The sequence below is a fragment of the Lissotriton helveticus genome, assembly GCF_964261635.1.
Source record: "Lissotriton helveticus chromosome 1_1 unlocalized genomic scaffold, aLisHel1.1 SUPER_1_unloc_15, whole genome shotgun sequence".
Classification (NCBI taxonomy): Eukaryota; Metazoa; Chordata; class Amphibia; order Caudata; family Salamandridae; genus Lissotriton; species Lissotriton helveticus.
Window position 1 is genome coordinate 3,112,642 of NW_027611654.1, and position 18,779 is coordinate 3,131,420.

General features: G+C 45.7%; 1 protein-coding gene across 1 annotated transcript in view; it reads right to left on the bottom strand.

Annotated features, from left to right (window-relative positions):
- Positions 1-18,779, bottom strand: part of LOC144805575 (phospholipase A2 inhibitor and Ly6/PLAUR domain-containing protein-like) — a 68,451-nt gene continuing 49,672 nt past the window's right edge. The window contains exons 4-6 of the mRNA XM_078672099.1: positions 15,549-15,557; positions 10,084-10,224; positions 1-332 (exon numbers count right to left, since the gene is read on the bottom strand). Coding sequence (XP_078528225.1) covers positions 208-332; positions 10,084-10,224; positions 15,549-15,557 — 275 coding nt within the window. The 3' untranslated portion in view covers positions 1-207. The remainder of the gene's footprint in view (positions 333-10,083; positions 10,225-15,548; positions 15,558-18,779) is intronic.

Here is an 18,779-nt window from a genome sequence, read left to right on the forward strand (position 1 = left end):
TTCCCTCTGAGGTGCCTAGGCGCTATACATGGTTGAATATAAAGGCTGGTGGTACATAAACAACATGGCGGCATAAACAGTACTACACACATTGCTTCCTTGTATTCTGTGTCCCAGGGAGGCTGACATGAGTTCTTCTGTTTCATTCTTACATTGTTCCTCTTCACAAGATGGGGTGTGATTGCATCAGAGGTTTAAATAATGACCTCAAAGCTTCTCGGCAGGTGAGCACTGTAAATCATAACTGTACATTTGGGTCGCCGGCAGGTGAAATAATTCACAGTAATCTTGAGAAACACATCCTGTCAAGCTATACTGTTTCGCAGCTTCACCTGTGGGAAAAACACACAGACAATAATCAGTCATTAACAATGCTGCTACATACTTTTTTTCTCCATCTAAGAAAGAAATATGCCTATCCTGGTCCAAAGTTCCCAAGATCTCAGATTGGCCATTAATACACACACTGGTAGATGTTGAAAGCAACCTGGACCTGATTCAAGGACCTGAGATTCCAGGTTGAATTGTGAGTGTCACGAAAGCTAAGGTGGGAATTAAGAGGTCTGCCATGAACAAGGACACCGTGGGCTGGACTGGTAAGTAATAGATTGAGCCTTACCTTGTCAAAAATAAATGTCAATCATCCACATTATTTTAAGGAGGTTATCCAATAAATCTTTTTTTTTCAATCCTTGTTTACCTTTGTCATTTACAGTAAATGTTGAACACTGTACTTGTTAAGTTAACTGATTACCTCTACTCAAGAATGCTCAGTTGTTTTTCTGCAAATGTCATAGCGATCTGTACCACGTTTATGACAGAAATTTCTTATTTGTATCTCTTATCTCTTTATGCTAACACCTCTGGGGCTCTTCAATATTCTTCCATTGTCCTTAAATACCACTTCCTCTTGGTGACGAGCCTATCCTTGTGGTTTATCACATTACAATCCTCTGGCAACCAATGTTGCAAAGTGAGAAAAAATATGATCCATCTCTTGTTCTGCTGGGGGTACAGCAGCAACAACACAATCCTGTGGTTCCCATGGCTTCAACATGTAGTTTGGCGGAGACTGACCTGAATGTGCCACCCTAGATGAGTTGCACAGTCTGCCTTACATTTATGAAATCACCTGGCATACCCCGTATTCACGAATAGCTCAGACACACATGTTCACTATGCTGGTTCTGGTATTGTTGCTGGCTGTCTGTTGTGTCTGTTTCAAGTCATGAATTAAAGAGCATGAAACGGTGAGTATGTAACTTGCTGTGCTTGCATAGAGCACAGGACACACGTAAGAGTGAACTGCTACTGTTAGAAAAGCTGGATTATCACCCTCCTGATCACCTGCTCCTTACAGCATTCCATAGTGTCTTATTATTTCAGAGGGTATTGCTCTTGTGTAGTGCAATCCCTTGGGATGTACTGTATGATAGATATTTAGTCAGAGCAAAAAGGTAAGAATGGCAGGAACTGAGGGAATTCTAGTATTTGGCATCTAATTATGTATTCTATCATCTCATCCCCCAACAGATTACCAAAAATAATATGAAAACACATTTTCTAGATGTATATTGATTAGGTGGGACAGAGTTGCACCACAATCATAGAAGGCCCTACTCTGTGAGGCTCCTAATTACTCAGGGAACAGCATGGTCTTTCTACACCCAGCAGTCCATGCTGACTCCCCCTGTGGGAACATGCCTTGCAGACATCTGGGCATGCTATGAGCCATATCACAGGTCCCAACAACCTCCTAAGCCACTGTGGACCTAAAGCTTTAAAGCACTGGGGTAGAGTAGACTGTGCAGCGGACACACACAGTGGGCGCGCCAAAAGCAAGTCCGCCCGCGCCCGTCTGCACCCGTCCGCGGCCGTCCGGGGCCTCAAATGCTGTCCAATTTAGTATTCAAGCAGCAAACTTAGAAAGCTACACCTAGGGGTTTAACACACTGGAGTCATAATATATCAGTAGAACAAGGAGTACAGACATGTGCTCACTGCCCATTCAAGCTAACCACAGCATTAGTTGATCGCACAAATCCAGAAGTCAAGTGGCTGAAATGCATACTCATTAATTTCAGGTCACTAAATAAACACAAAAATGAAATATATGACTGCATCATAGAAAAGAATGTGGACTTCTTATTTTTGACAGAAACCCGGCTGGATGAATTCTCAGCTCCTGATGTCCTACAGGCACTCCCACCGCAATACGGGATCCTGAGAGTGGACCGCCCAATAAAAAAGGGGGGAGGCGTAGCAGTGATACATAAATTATCTATAGACTGCTCGATGCAAGAGGCAGTGATAGGTTACTGCGAAGCTGCATCATTCACAATAAACGCCAAGCTCACACTAAATGGTTTTCTGATTTATAGACCGCCGCACCCATCTTCAGGCTTCAGGGAAAGCTTTTGGAGTGTCTATTCCAACCAGCACTACATCATCATAACCTGTTAGTTCTGGGGGATCTAAACCTACATTTTGACAGCAAAACATGCGGGGAAGCGCAAGCCTTAATCCAAGAGTTGGCAGGCTTCTAACCTGAATTAAAATCAACATGGATAACACATCAACTAGGACATCTTTTAAACTCCATTTTCTCAAACCTCCAGGGGCTGTCAGTTGACTGCCCAACAGCGGCCGTGTGTTCGGACCACTATTTAGTCACCTTTGTAATTCCTCTAACAAAACTTCTATCAAAGAATGACACGCCTTATAATAGCAGACATAGGAAATTGAGACATTTCAAGGAAAGCAGCTTTACACAGGCTCTGTTAGCAAACCCCCCCTCCCTTAAACACAGAGATTAACCAGGAGAGTCAGGAAGTAAATAACTGGATTAAAGGTGCACTGGATGTGGTGATCCCATGGTCAACCAGTACCCCACGCAGAAACACGAAGAGTGCGCTGTGGTTCAACCAGGATTTAAGGATGGAAAGACAGGCGTGTACAAAGCTAGAACGTAAATGTAGGAAGGGCTTCTTATACTCTGACAAGACGGTATATAAATTAAAACTGAGACAGTATCATGCACTTATAAAGAAAACACGGGCGGCATACTACACGGGGAGAATAGAAACAGCAGAGAACTCATCTAGGGTATTATTCGGCATTTTGAAAGAACTATCCTCACTAGAACGAACTGTAGCACCAGCCCCTTGTTCAGAAGAATCATGCAATAAAATCGCAGAATTCCTCACGGAAAAGGTGTCTAATATTCATGACACCTTTCCAGACAATGCTCAAAATGGACACTTAAGCCACAAGGAACAAATGAAGGAGTGGGGGGAAAATAGCATCTCCCATTTCACTCCTCCTTCTCTAGAAGAGCTGAGAAAGATAGCACTGAGCATAAAATCGGTCTCACCACAAGACCCAGTTACACCCAAGGTCATCAGTGCAGGACTAGGGACAATATTACCATACATCCAGCAGCTGTTAGAGTGCTCATTCAGAAAAGGGAAGGTACCTGATATACGGAAAAAAAGCCTTTGTCTGCCCACTGAAAAAGAAGCCGACAGCTGACGGAAACATAATGGAAAATCTACGACCAGTCTCACTGCTCCCTTATTTCTCAAATATAGCTGAAAAAGTGGTCAATGTACAGTTAGTAGCACACATTAAGAAACATGACCTATTGCACCCAACACAGTCAGGATTTAGATCATCCTACTAAACAGAAACAGCACTGCTCTATGCTACAGAGTCAGTACGAAAATGAAAAGACGAAGGCCTGACAACTCGACTGGTTCTCTTAGACCTCAGCGCAGCTTTCGACACGGTGCCACATGAGATGCTAGTGCACCGACTCAGAAGGCGCAGCTTTCTGGTGTCACAATCCACATACACCTCAGAGCACATCAAGCTAGCACAGGGAGTGCCACAGGGTTCAATACTGAGCCCGACGTTGTTCAATCTATGGTTGCCCCCTTGTCCGAGATTGTGGAAAAACACAGTGTCACGATAGTGTCATACACAGATGACACACAGCTTGTGGTCATCTAAACTCCAAATTCAGCACTAGCGGCCAATAGCTTTGTGGAATGCCTGAAAGATTTAGCCAGGTGGATGACAGATAACTGCCTGAGACTAAATGGCAGTAAGACGGAAATATTAATAGTCGGAAACACCCCCATCCATCTGGTCATCGGCATGGTGGCCAGTAAGCTTAGGACAAGTCCCCACCCCGAAGACGGAGGTAGAAAACTTGGGGATATGGAGAGACCATAGATTATCCTTTGAGACCCAGATCAAGAGGGTTGCAGGCAGATGCTTCGGAATCCTCTGAATATTAAGGAAGACCCTAGATATTCTACCTCTGGCGGCAAGAAAAACCCTGACCCATGCACTCGTCACATCTAGATTAGAATATGTAAACCTACTGTATCTTGGTGCCAACAAAAAAGGACTCCAAAGGCTACAAACTGTTCAGAACACAGCGGCCTGTCAAATATTTAATCTGTCAAGGAAAGCACCCTAGAAGAATGCCCTAAAGACACTACAGTGGCTACCCATCCAGAAATGTGTAACATTTAAGGCACTGTGCATTGGACACCGCATCTTACAGGGCAGATGCCCTTCGTACCTTAATGACCTCATGACTCCATATAAAGCATAAAGGCACCTGAGATCCACTGGGACCCATCTGGTGAAAGTCCCAAGGCTCAAGAAGGCATGAATGGGGGCACGCTCCTTTGAATACTTGGCAGCAAAAAGCTGGAACACACTACCTTTGACCCTCCGGGAGGAACCATCAGAGAAACTCTTCCGTAAATAATTGAAAACATGGCTGTTCACCCAATAGTAAGAAATAGTACATGAATCTGTAAGACACCACCTCCTGAAGATTGCAGAATATTTGATATAGCACAGGGACACACATGGGGGTGTAACCAGGCGCTTCACAAATGCAAAACATAAATAATAAATAAAAGAGTACTGCCCATTCGCCCCACTTTCTGATGACTGCTGCCGGTGCCGCCCGGTGACTTCACATAATGCTGATTGGAGTTGGCAGGACTAATGTCTCCACGGCCCATCACAGATGCCCTGTGCTGTCCTCAGAGGTCCAGAATGCTGGACTAGGCCCCATAGCTCTAGCAGTGTCCACCAGAAGAGAGTCATTCAAGTGAATGTGAGGGCCTCATTTGGGGACACATTTCTTACCCTCACACTGGAGCTGCTCCAATATCAAAACAATGGTGTAACCTGTATTTTCCTGGGCTTGTTGAAGTTAGGCTCACCCCCCCACCCTTTACTTGGGCATCAATTCAAAAGATCCTTTCTACTACCTCGGTCCTGGTCTACAGGTTTGCCTCCCAAGCTTCTAGAGACTGTTGAACCTTGGACACTATCACCAATGACTGGATGCCTTGCTCATTGTCGGTCTCCTTCATACCCCTGTCTTATGAGCCAACCCACTGGAGTATAGGGCCTTAAATTATGCACCTGTATTTGTTGATGCTACTGCACTACATGTTTTGGCCTGGTTGATTCACACTTTCCTGCAGTGGCAGCCTGCCAGTCAGCCACACTGTTTAACCCCACCTGGACTGGACAGTGATTGCTGTCTCTCACCTGTCTCACATCACGGTGCACCTGGGCCTTGCCTTCTTTACATTTATTACTCAAACTGGCTCCTGACCCAATGTCCTCATGTAAATCCTCTCACCAGCTACTCTTCAAGGGTGTAGTCAGGGAGGGAGGCAAGAAGTAGGCCTATGTATCGCCATCACCGGAAAGAACCCTAGACGCCATCCTCAAGAAAGTTAAATCCTTAGCGACCCAGCTGTCTTCCATGGGCCTGAAGATAGCCCATCATATGAAGACACCAAAACCACATAGAACAACATAAGCTCCTTTCAGGCCCCAGTGGGCACAGTGGACTAGTGGCTAGACAACACACAAGACCAATTTGGGCACCAGGAAGGGATGAGTACGGACAACTTTCTTGAGCTGGACACCATGTGGATACATTTGGATTGCCTCTCCAGAGATTTCATGGACTCCACAGAACTGGCCCGTTTCCTGGACTGCCTAACCCTGTATGCCATGGACACCACAGCCCCATAACTCAACGAGAGGATGGGGCTGTACATGGAGGGGAGCGGCAACCCTGCTGGAGAAGTCCACCTGACCAATCATAAAGGGGTTATTCTGAATATAACATGTTACGTAGAGGCTGATTAGGATAGTGGGGAGACCGCCAACAACAGGGTCTTGGTGGTAGTCTCCCCACCATCCTAAGCAGCTTTTGTGGGCGGAAAGCCTGACACCCATGCATCCAATGGGCTCCTTGAGCCTGCCGGTGCTGGGTCGGGTCTCCCAATCCCTACAATAGTGCCAGTGAATACCAGGCACCGCCGTAAGGACTAGGATGGTCACTCTCCACCAGCCTTTTTTTTGGCAGTTCAGCTGCCATGGAAAGGATGGAGGGATGGACATGGGGGGTCCATAGTAGGCCCCCTCCACCCTGGGACCTTTTCTATGGGTGTGGGGGGCACTGTGGTGTCCCCCACCAGGTCCATGTACCATGTGTATATAGGACAGGGATGTGTTACATATCCCTTTTTTCCATTGCGGTGGGTTTTGCAGCAGCCACACCCGTCGCAATGGAAAACCTGTGCAATGCAAGCGCCGCAGGCACCATCGTATTATAGATTCATATGTGGGACACCCATCTCCTTTAGGGTGGGGCTGCCCGCCATCCTAATCAGGTCCATAGGTCAGTGGCAGACCTAACTCAGATAGATTTGAGGGAAAACTTGCGTTCATTCATGAAGCCCACAGCCAAAACCAACACTGATTCCCATGCTTCCCAGGGTATATGACCGTGGCAGACCAGAAGATGCCCTTCTCACTGGCTCCCTCGGGACCTGCTGTACCCCTCCCTTATTTTCTCTCCTCTCTCCCCCAGAGATGGGACACTGGCCATAATTATCTCTTGCACCTATGGCCATCATGAGTATCCCAAGCCCTCATATGTCTCCTGGAGTGGTATGAAAACAAAACAAACAGATACTGTAAAACTGCCTGAACAAACATTTACCACCCTTTTTTTTCTTTGTCTGTTCCACAACCTCATTGGCTTAACGCCCCAGTGCCAAATCCCCCCATCTGCCTACTTCCAGCACATGACCTTAGATCATGTTGGGGTTTAGGCTGCCCCTCGCCTGCCCCTCTCCTTTGGACCCACAGCACTTCATAAAAACTGTGCTCTCCCTCCTTTCTCCAAATGTCCTGGTCCTTCAAACTACCTCCCCCACCTTCTACTCATTGGTACTGTGACACCACTGCAGTAGCCAAAATACACATACCTTCTTTCTTCCTGCTGTATACTTCATTGGTTTAATTTGTTAATTGCCACTACCATAGCCCACCACCCCTTACTTTACTCACACGCAAAGGTAATGTGCTGAACTCTCGTGTTGAATAGAAGGAGAGCGTATCTTCCCTGACCTCTAAGCACACTGACATTAGCCCTTTTCCAAGAGACACATCTTTCAGCAAGGGAGCCATAGAAACCCAAGCAGGACTGAGCGGTACAAGTCCTCTAAAACTGCTGAACCTCAAACAGTCATGACCCTACCGTACTCGGTGACACCAAGCTTAAGTCCAAACTATGTGGGGTGGCCATTCACGTTTGCAAATGCCTTCCCTGTAATGTTCTACATAACTGGTGAGATGATGAGGGACAAGCTCTGGACAGGCACTATGGTGTTCAGCGTGGGTTTGCCTGTTCTCCTAATAGTGACAAATCCGCCTTTCTTTCACACCGCAACTACCCCATCAATGAATTCTGAAAATTCCATATCATATTGGGAGATGATTGTAAACTAGCGCTGGACGCTGTTCTGGATGGCAAGGGCCATATCTATAATAAAAAGTCTTGAATGGCCCTACTAACAACACCTCTTTAGACTTGAGAAGGATTGGTACCGGTCCAATTCCTGGCCTTAAGAACACAAACAATGCCATTCTCATGGCACATACTGTGAATGGTTTGCAAATGCTCTTTGATTCTTTTATGGTCTGTATGGAAAGATTCAATTTAAAGGTGATCCTTAAGAAAACATTCACAATGACGTATGGTGAAGGAGTTTTCAAACACAACAGTTTTCCATTAAAGGCTACAGACATCCACAATGAATACCTTTTGTAAACTAAGGATTGTATTTGAAGGCTCTGGAAATTGGAAACCCCAAATAATGCTCAAGAGCCAGCAGCCTAAAATTCGTCTGTTCTATTTTCAGATTTGCCTCTAAATCAGCGGTCAAGTCCAATAGTTTTAAGATTGCTCAGTGTACCTGGTTTATCTGCCACAAAGAACTGGGACTACCTTATAATGAGGATACCATCTGATGACAACCAATGGATATATGCTAATCTAACTGGGACAAATGTGAAACCACTCTGAACAGATGTCTCATTTCTTATTTGTCTTTCTCTTGATAATACTTTTAAAATACCCTGACTGGATTTTATTAGAACTTTGCATTTTCTCCTAGTCTTAAGTGTGTACTCTGAAGAAGGCACCATTAGCATCATTCTGTCAAAAGAAGAGCTGAAATGAAAATTAGGAGGGATCACACTGGCTGCAGGGAAGGGTGTGAAATGTAAACAGTCTCAGCCCATGCTATAACTTTACCTGGAGAAGGCACTCAGTTGTATTTGTTCATCACTTTATATTCACCAGTTTTCTATATATTGTGTGATGGCGCCCACTTGAATGGGACACTGATTTAAGGAGTCTATCCTTGACATGGAACCTCATTACAAAGCACTTTTGGGCTGATTCGCAAGCCTCTTGTGCCACCCATACGCACTTTTCCCATGTTAAAAATGACACAAAAGTGAAGCAAGGGGCTTGTATATAAGCCCCATTGAATTTTGTCGTCCTCTATACGTTCTACAGATACGGAAGACATAGTTTTAAAAACAAAAAGATCTCCATTTTACCCAATGCAGACCGGCCATTAGTTATCTTCACTGTGCCTATCTGTACATCTGAATTGAGTTTTAAAAATAATGTTGGAGAGTTAGGAAATGTCCTCTCCTATCAGTTTCTTCATCACATGAATTGGTTGTATGTTTTCCTATTCTTTTAAGATTTATGCATTTAATGTTTTGGTTGCAATAACTGTATGTGTTATATTTTTATGGTTTCATGTGTAAACTGAATAAAGATTGATTGATTGATTGATTTGAAATGAGCGTACAAGGCTGCTCTGCTCAATCAAACCAGAGACATTTTCATATACATAACTGCACATAGTGCTTATGTGCTTTGTCACTCTATTTCATGATGTGGATTTTACGCATTAAGACTGTTCTAATAAGCACCTTTCTGGCATTAGGAAATGAGCATTCGCCATACAGCAGGTGGCTTACTTCACTTGAGATCTGCCGAACACACACATAGGAGGAGCCACGCTGACTGCTGTAGAGTGTGTGTGTAATTCTAAGAAAGGGGTAGCCATATCCCATAAACACTTTAGAAGCTGAGTGCATTGTCTTTAACAGGCTGAAAAGGAGCCTGGTGACCTGGTTGTGGTACAGAGCAGCAGCAGCTATCTGGATACTGAGATACACACATTCCAATGGGTCAGATGTATCAAACTGTGATGCAGCGCAACTCAGAAAGACAACTTAAAAAAGTTTTGGTGCATACCTGCTCTCTGTCAGTGCAGCCCAGCGCCAGAGTATTTACCATTGCTTCATGGTGCAAGGGTGCCTGCATTGGAGTCAGTATTGTTTTTGTGAATGAGGGGACACCTTAGAGGTGTTATCCTCTTTGTAAGAGTGCTTCAGAATGCAGTACATGTGGAAAGAGGAAGTTATAGAGATATTTATTCTTGCTGTGCCTCCAACATTGTCTAGGTTTACGCTACACAAATACCACATCATCAGGTTCAAAGCGACATGATTTCTGCTTAGTATTTTGTGGAAATGAGCACGCTGAAGACATTCAGTTGGACTAGTGTGAGCAGCATTTAGTTTGAAAGAAAGGATTAGAAATCTAGAAGATTGTTGCAGTGGGAGAAATAACTCAAAATTACAGAAATTGGTTTAGCTCACCAGGTATGGAGGCTGTTCCGTGGAAGCTGGCGCAGGTGGTATGCTCCCCGGTGCACTGAACATCTCCAGCCACTGTGCAGGCGTCCAAGGCCTGGTCAGTGTAGCAATCTTTACATTGATATCCATTGGGGGTCTCGTCTACTGCAGGAAATGAAATAACACAAGACAGGAATTGAGAAATCTAATTATGTTCAGTAAAGGGGTGCAAAATGGAGGCCAAATACTCCTAACCTAACAACACCAGCATTAAATCCCACACTTTGTCTGAAAATAAAACAAATGTTATGTTCAACTTATGAGGCACAGATTTTTCACTCAATTTTTGCCCAGAATGACAATTGGGTTTCATTGACTGCTGTAGAATAGTGTGTGTTTTTGGTAACGCGCTAGACCTGTGCATTGTGTCACTCATTTTCACGACTCCAGCACCCTCGCAGTGTAGAGTTTCATGACTCTCTGGTGGCGCAGGCCTCACAATCATTTCTATGAGGCGTGGCTTTGCATGGCCTCATGGATTAGAGAAGGGTAGCTCAAAGGGCTGCCTTGCCTTTCTCTACAACAAGGAGGCGTTCCATGGGTGTTGCTGCGGGTGTTCCCGATCAACACCCATGGAATTTGACCCTGTCCCCGATTTATCAAATCATGTTAACCTGGGGCATCACCAAACATGCCTCCCAAGAGCAGTGTAATGAGGAGAAATGCTCATATTTCTCCTTGCTTTTTCCCCTTTGCTGCACTCATAGAATGAGTAAAACTCCACTTGTGATTCTTGCTGTGCAGGAAGGTGCCTTTTCCTGCATAAAAAACACTTTTACCAACAACACAGACACGCTTTTACCATGGTGCAAGGGTGCCTGCATTGGCGCTCGATTTCTAATTGTGTCCCGACGCTAGTTGAAAGGAGAGGAATGCGCTACATTGTGTAAATACGGTGGATTCCTTCCCTTTCAAATTGGTGTAGGGCAGAGCAGCAGAATTCCTTCAGCCACTGTCCTATTACAATTCTTTGTGAATTAGGCCCTGTGTTCTTCATGTCTGGCAGAATTCAGGCAACAATACACCTGCATATCAGCCATACTCCAGAGTGCAATGTACCCTTGCGTTTTGAGTAAAAAATATCTCTGCCAATGTGTTGAGTGTTTTTTTAACTCACCCAATTGCACATACAAAGTGCTACAACAGACATACATATTTTAGGGCATGGACAAAGTAGGCTCATGACCTCAGCAAGCAGACAATTTTCAGCCACCAGTATGGTGTACTGATTTCACCCTCAAATATTCACGATTCAATTAAGAAACATGTTGTTTGTTTTTCAATGTCCACTCCCTTGCTGACATTTTGAAACTATGAGCAGATGTAGAGCTCACTGGCACATGTAGACTTGCCTTCCCTTAGAGAGAAAGATGTTGTGTGGAGAAGGGACACAGCAGTTTGCCACTTCCTCTTCTTGTCTAGCCTCTCTTTCAAGGCAACAGCTAAATGCCTCAGCGACTCCACTGGCAGCTGCTCAAATACATTCAGACACTAGGGGGGGGGGGGGGTTGGCCAGGCAATGGCTGCATGGCAAATTTCAAGAGGTACTTGAAGGTGCTACGCTTTGGCGTCCTGATACAGACTTAAACACATGTGGAGGGAGGGTCATTTACTCAAAAGTTGACATCAGGCCCAGGCAGAGTGGTTGGAGAGCACAGAGAGGATCAGAGGCAGAGGGCAGGATACCTGAGGTCCCTTGTGAGGGAAATAACAGATGACGAACCTGAGAGGTCAACTAAGGCTAGAGCTGCTTTATGAGGAAGGGATGCAAGCCGTGGTGTGGCCCAGTGTCAGGGGAACCTCCGCGACATAGGAATAGAGGTCTGTTGGGCCGGTGAGTCACATGGGATGCAGGCCAGCAACATGGGTGTGTAGTAGGCCTCCAAGCTCCAAAGACTGCAAATGGTGCATGACTGATGGGCCAACACCCTGGGACACCATTCGCAATACAGAAGCAGCACCTACTACTAAAATTCCTAATGTGGCAGAGCATGCCCCTGTCAAAATAGACCATGGATGACATGAACTATTGAATGCCAAGAGAGGAGAATTTGAGCAATGGTGAAAAGCGCAGTACACACTAGTGACAGACTTGGAGACAGGGAATGGAAAAGGATCCCCAGTATGGTGATAGAGTAGAGCATCAGAGCTGATCGTTAACTAGATCCTTATATTCCAAGGTACAACTGAACTACGATATGGGGCAGCACCCTGGAGAATCAACAAGATGAGACGAGGGACAAGTCCTGGGCCAGGAGCGCTCGACAAGGCCTGAGGGCCAAAGAAAGGGGACTTGGCCTCATTATGGTCTGGCTGGACTACTCTGGAATGGGCTACATATGGAAACACTTTTTTAAACAAATCTTGAACTTCTTGGCCATAATTTTCGGGTCATCGACTCGTCCCATTCAGAGCACTGGCCTGCCATGAATGATCACACAACGTGATGAAAAGCAGCACACTGTCAATACTGCTGGAGCTCAGGAATCAGCAGTGAGAGCCACAATGAGTAGAGAGGACCCGCACAGTTACTTATATAGCAGGAGATTTATTGAGCATCAGGTCCGACTGCAGGCATAATTTTTACAAATGGCCGCAGTGTTTCCCAAACCCTCTGTAGAGTCACACCCACAGACACCAGTTGAACATCTCATCTGTCCTGGGGGAGCTTAAGAACATGTCTTCTCATGGGACAGCTTCCCTTCACCCGGGCTATCTAGCTCCCTGATCCGGCAGTACTACACCTAGAATAAGGTAACCAACTTGTCAATTAGACTTTCATTACTTGTCCGTGTGACTTTCGCTAGGACGTCTAAAGACACTGCATTAACAAAGGTGTTGGGCAGCATAAAATGTACCCCGAGTGGTTTGTAACTGCATACCATCCACTTTTCTTATTAGAAAGAGGGTGGACCCAGAAAACATACAGCCCATTGTCATCCTGGCTGTTCTGATACCTTGGGGGCCAGTTCACCTTTATTTATTTAGTTACTTTCACAATTTCTAGCCACTTGACAATTTTCCCATGTCCTGATAAATGCCAGTGTCAATCCTGGGCAGAAACATGTTGACCATCTACAGAGGTCTAGTTGATTAAAACTCTGATCCCTCTCTTTTTAATCCTATCCCAGTGGACCACTGAATTAAATTGATCTGGCCCTATGGAGCTAGTTTTAGTCACCTCTTTGATTGCTCTCTGCCCCTCACACACCCTATAAAATCACTCATCCTCAAAACACCTCAGCTCTTTCCTGCATGGAATTAAAGCCTACACCGTGGAACTTGCGGTCCAGGTATGATGAGGGAACCCAATGATGAAGCATGTCACCTTCGGGTGAGTGAAGTTTCTTGTTCTGAAATGACTTCTACCCTGGCAGCGGTCACACATACATTCCCTCATGGGGAAGTGTGGCTCACTGGTTAGATGCGGCAGACCCTGAAGCAGAGATTGGCCCGGGACCAGGGTTCAATTCCCGACGCTGCAGGGTCTTGGGTCAATGTCCGGGGACTCGATAATTCTCGCCGAGGTGCCTACGGTAACAATGGGTCCCACTCTGCAACTCTGGGCAATAGCTTGCTTAATCTCCACAACGGCCCCATCAACGCCAGGGATGCCTGGCTTCACCTTGGAGGTGCCCAAGAGGGACCATCTCACAGGGAAAGCCAGGACGGGTTCCCCAGCGGTATACAGCGCCAGGACACTCCGAGATGGAGTAATATTGCGCTTTCCAAGTATACTTACCGTACCTACCTTACCATACAGTCCTATATAGCACAATACATTGGTGTACATATTTTGGATTTCCTTCATTCTGTTTGTGTTTTATGACCAGATGTACGTTTTTGTAAGATTCATAACCCATCTGCCTACCCATGTAATCCTTGGTTTCTTCTCACTATCATGGTAAGGGTACCCAGATAAAATCAATGACTCAAGACACTTGGCTTGAAGAGTGAGGCCCCCGGGCATCAGGATCCCACCTCCGTTATAGTTGCACAATTGTCACAGTTGCCTATAGGTGAGCCCAAGTGAGGGACAGGATAGCTTTCTTTTGACTTACCCATAGGTATCCAGTGGGTATCAAGTCTTTAGTACACAGCATTATAGCAAGACAACAGTACATGCATGAGTAGTACGTCTACAAAGATACACACACCATTCCATTGCTATCTTAAAGAGCAGAGAGTGGGTCACCCCTCCCTAATGCTCTCCAAATAAGGACAAGCTCTGTTGAACTGTCTGTCTGTAATTTCACTGAATACAAATGTACATACGTATTATGTCAAGAGGAAGAAATTACTGCCTAACTTTACTCACTATGCCTTGATATAGTCTTTCTTCAAGAAACACACCCCTTCGACACTAAGAGAAGTAGGTTGTGCCATCACTGGGAAGGGAGAGATGGTAATGCTGCCAAATATGGTAACAATGTCCCTTCTTGCCTCTCTCTCCAAGTCATATCACAAATTAGGAGTGGCAATCCTAATATAGAGTTGTGAGATCCCAGGGACCATTTCGTCCTCATTAGGGGCTCAATACAGATCCAGTCCATGATCATTGGTTTTGCATACAGACCAAGCTCCACTGAGAATGAGATGTTCAGGGCGCTAACAAGAATTTAACTTCAAAAATGTAAATGTAGTAGTGCTTATATAACGCACGTATCACCCCCGAAAGGGGCTGAAGGCGCTGTACACATACCGCTGTGGAACCCTTCCTGGCCTTTCCCTGTGAAGTGTCCACTCCTGGGCACCCCCAAGGTGAAGCCAGGCATCCTAGCGCTGTTGGGGCCATTGTGGAGAGTAAGCAAGCTATTGCCCAGAGTCACAGAGTGGGACCCATGATTAGAATAGGCACCGAGGCGAGAATTATCAGGTACGGGGAAATTGAGCCCAAGACCCGCCAAGGTGGGAATTGAACCCTGGTCCGGGCCAGACCTCTGCATCAGGGTCTGCCGCTCTAATCATTGATCCACACTTCTCCACTCCACAAAACCCATGACATATACTGGAAGGGGGCGTCAGGAACAGTGCACCCGACCCATATCTGGACAAATCTAATCACCCCACTTCCAAGAACGGAGAAGACAGACAATACACACAGACTTCCTGCGTACATGAACATATTTTTAGATATACTGCTATTTGACTTTGATTTCACCACCAAAGTTATTGTGTGATGTAGTTATTAAACCAAGCATGAGCTCGGACCACAACCACATTTAAATATGACTTTGTGTTTAAGCAAGACCACAATAGTTCAATTGAACATGTCTCATTACAAGTTGCACCAGGAAAAACCATTCCTACTCACAACACTCCATACACAGCAGTGCCCTCAGCTCACATGCTATGGCAAAGGGGTAAGTGAGCCTTAGAGGGACATTAATGAGTGCCTCCACCATTTGGAAAAGGAAAGCATAGCCCACCAGAGGGAACTGTCCATGTGAATGTTAGAATTGACCCGCTCTTAAGAAGACACACACTGTAATCAATGTTCCCTCAAATTTCTTTCCTCTGTGTGCATCAGTGTAAGGTCTATGTGTGCTGCAACCAAAGCTATGTGCAGCAGGAACCAGACCACACATGTGGGTGCAGCGCTGTTAGACCTGGCATTTCTTGGTGTGATTACCCCTGACTTTTTGCCTCTACCTCCTCTATTTTTGAAGCTGTGATGGATTTCGTTTGACTGGCTTAGATGCTTTGGGCACTTTGCCACTGCTGATCAGTGTCAAAGTGCAAGTGCTCCCTGTATAAAGTGTAATGGTAATTGGCTGTGCATGATTGGTATGTTTGCCTTACTAGTAAGGTCCCTAGTAAAGTGCACTATGTGTGCCTGGACTGGTAATGCAAATGCTACTAGTGTGCCTGCAGCCCTAATTGTGCCACCCACACAAGTAGCCTTAAAAAGAGAACTCAGGCCTGCCACTGCAGTGCCTGCGTGCAGTTTGTTAAACTGCCATGTTGTCCTGACAAGTGCACCCACTTGCCAGGTCTTACCCTTCCCTTTCTATGCACATCAGATACCCCTATGGTAGGTCCAAGGTACCCGCCTGGGCAGGGTCCAGTGCATGTGAAAGGTAGGACTTCTACTGAGGTGTGTACCATGTCCTGACAGTGGAATGATCTCCATTTCTTTTTTCACTGTTGAAAGGCCATCTTGCCCATAGGATAGGAGGGGGAGGCTGTGTAATATGTTTCCAGCCTATCTTCCCAAAGGTATAAGATGGAGAGGTGAAGTTTAGTATGCCTGAACTCACAATTCAATAACATATCTTTTTGTGAAGGTGGTTTTTGCATTGTGTGTTTAGGAACCACTATTTTAGAAGTGGCTGGGTTTTTGTGCTATAACATTTCTGTGTGTGGATTGACTGTCTGGATCTTAAAGTGATAGCATCTGGGGAATGTTTTGACCCAGGGGAGCAGGTGAGACAGAAACAGGCTAACCTGCATCTGGAGTGTAGGGGGGAGGAGTGGCCCCTAGAAGTGAAGAGGCCTGGGCTGCAGCCATAAAACAATGGCTCCATACCCTGCTGAGTGATTAAGGATCCAGACCCCAACTATCAAAGGAAAAAGGTGTCACTGGCAGGGAGACACCCAGAACTGGTTTGGACAGGCACCATTGCCCCCCTAAACACAAAGACTTCAAAGACATTTAGGGGTATAACTATGAGAGCTTAAATCCCTGAATATTGGAATGGGAATTGCAATTGGATTGTTCAAGACTGAAAAGGATTGAATCTACTTTGTGGTTAAGAGGAACCTCTGCCAAGGAAGATACCACTGAAGAGACTGAAGGAAATGACTTAACCTTGCTGTGTGTTCTGGGACTGGCCTGCAGTTTGCTGTTTTAACCAAGGAAGAGGCTAAAGGGACTTTGCTGTGTGCTGTGTCCTCCTGCTTGAAAGGACTTTGCTGTGCTGTGTCCGGAAGTAATGTACCCACATGGGCCTGAGATGAGCTGGCTCCCTGTTGTGGAAACTCAGGAACACCAAAGTTTCTAAAAGTGTCTCAGCGACGCTGTGTGCGTAAACTTTTTGCAGCCTGAGACCCTCAAAATATTTGCCCTGTGTTCATGGGCACCAGAAGTTCAAGCGTGTCTCAGCAAAGCTTTGTGCGTTTGCTTTTTGCAGCCTGAGACTCTCGGAAGAATTGCCCAGTGATTGGGGGTGCCAGGAGTCTAAGTGAGTCTCAGCAACGCTGTGTGCGTGTGCTTCATGCAGCCTGAGACTTTTCTGAGGATTGCCCTGTGACCGTGCGCATCAGAGGCTCAAGGGAGTCTCAGCGATGCTGTGTGCATGTGCTTTGTGCAGCCTGAGACCTTCTTGAGGATTGCCCTGTGACAGTGCACACCTGATGCTCAAGGGTCTCTCAGCGACGCTGTGTGCGTGTGCGCTGTTGCAGCCTGAGATCTCCATTATCATCATCGACTCGTAATCAACCAAGTTGCATCGGAGGCCCAAGTTGCAAGAGGCGGAGAAGAGAGTGAGGTCGCACCCCCCTGGTAACATGTGTTGGCGCCTTGGGCGGGGTGCTGGCTCAGTGAGAGATGCACCCCTTCTGACAGCGCGAGCCTCTGTTCCAGCTCGTATCGCGGCCTGTACATGCCAAGCAGTGGCAGTACCGGGGCCGGAGCGTGGAGCTGCACTGTGGTTTACACCAGATCCGTGTTGGGGTCATATGTTGACCGAAGCTGACCGCGAGTCAGTACGAGGGGTGGAGAGACCATCTGAAGCACCTTGATCGGTGCTGGTGTATATTACGCATTGCAATAATGCTGCTTTACAAACTGCCTGATTGTTGTTTTAAGCATTGCATTCCTTTGCAGAATGAACTACCTGAGTGTTGCATTACGCATTGCATTATTTCTGCATAACCAACTGCCTGATTGTTGTATTATGCAATGTATTCATTTGCATCACTGCATTATTTTTACATTGCAAAGTGCCCAGTTCTTGCTTACAAACTGCATAGCCATGCATTAGGACTGCATAGGACCACCTAGAATTGCTCATTATTACCGCCAGAATGTACTAGAGGTGGCTGACCTAATAACTGGTCAGAAGGTAAATTACAAATACGCATATGTTGGATTTTTATCGTGTGGTTTCATCGTATATCTTTTTATGTCAGCTTATACTTCTTTTTATATGAAACTCATGTGGAGTCCTTTTGTGGTGTCACCATTGGGTCACTGGGAGCGTGGTTGCAAATACTTTACACATTTGCCTTGAAGATAAGCCTGGCCGCTTGTGCCGAGCTGCAATGGGATGATCGGGGTTATCTGAGAAGGTGTCCTTCCTTTCCCTGACGTGGAAGCGAGGGTCCCTACTTGGCCTACGGTACCTACCTCAGCCAACTAGGGAATCCCGGTTCTAACAAGCGCCAAATATCACTCCAAACATTTGCTTAAAAACATGAATATACAGTGTATTTTCTCACATACAGATCCATGTGAACAGTGTTAAGGGAGGTTTGAAACCCTCCACATAGCAATTTGAAACCATTGCAGCTATGTTGCTGCATTTCTTTTCTTAATGGAGTTGGGCTGCGGGGTGATTGTTTGCATTTGTTAAAGTTTTCATGTTACTTGCAGCTCATGACGGGCGCTGCGATTAACATAAAAACTTTAGCAAATGCTCTCTTTGAGCAGGAAAAAT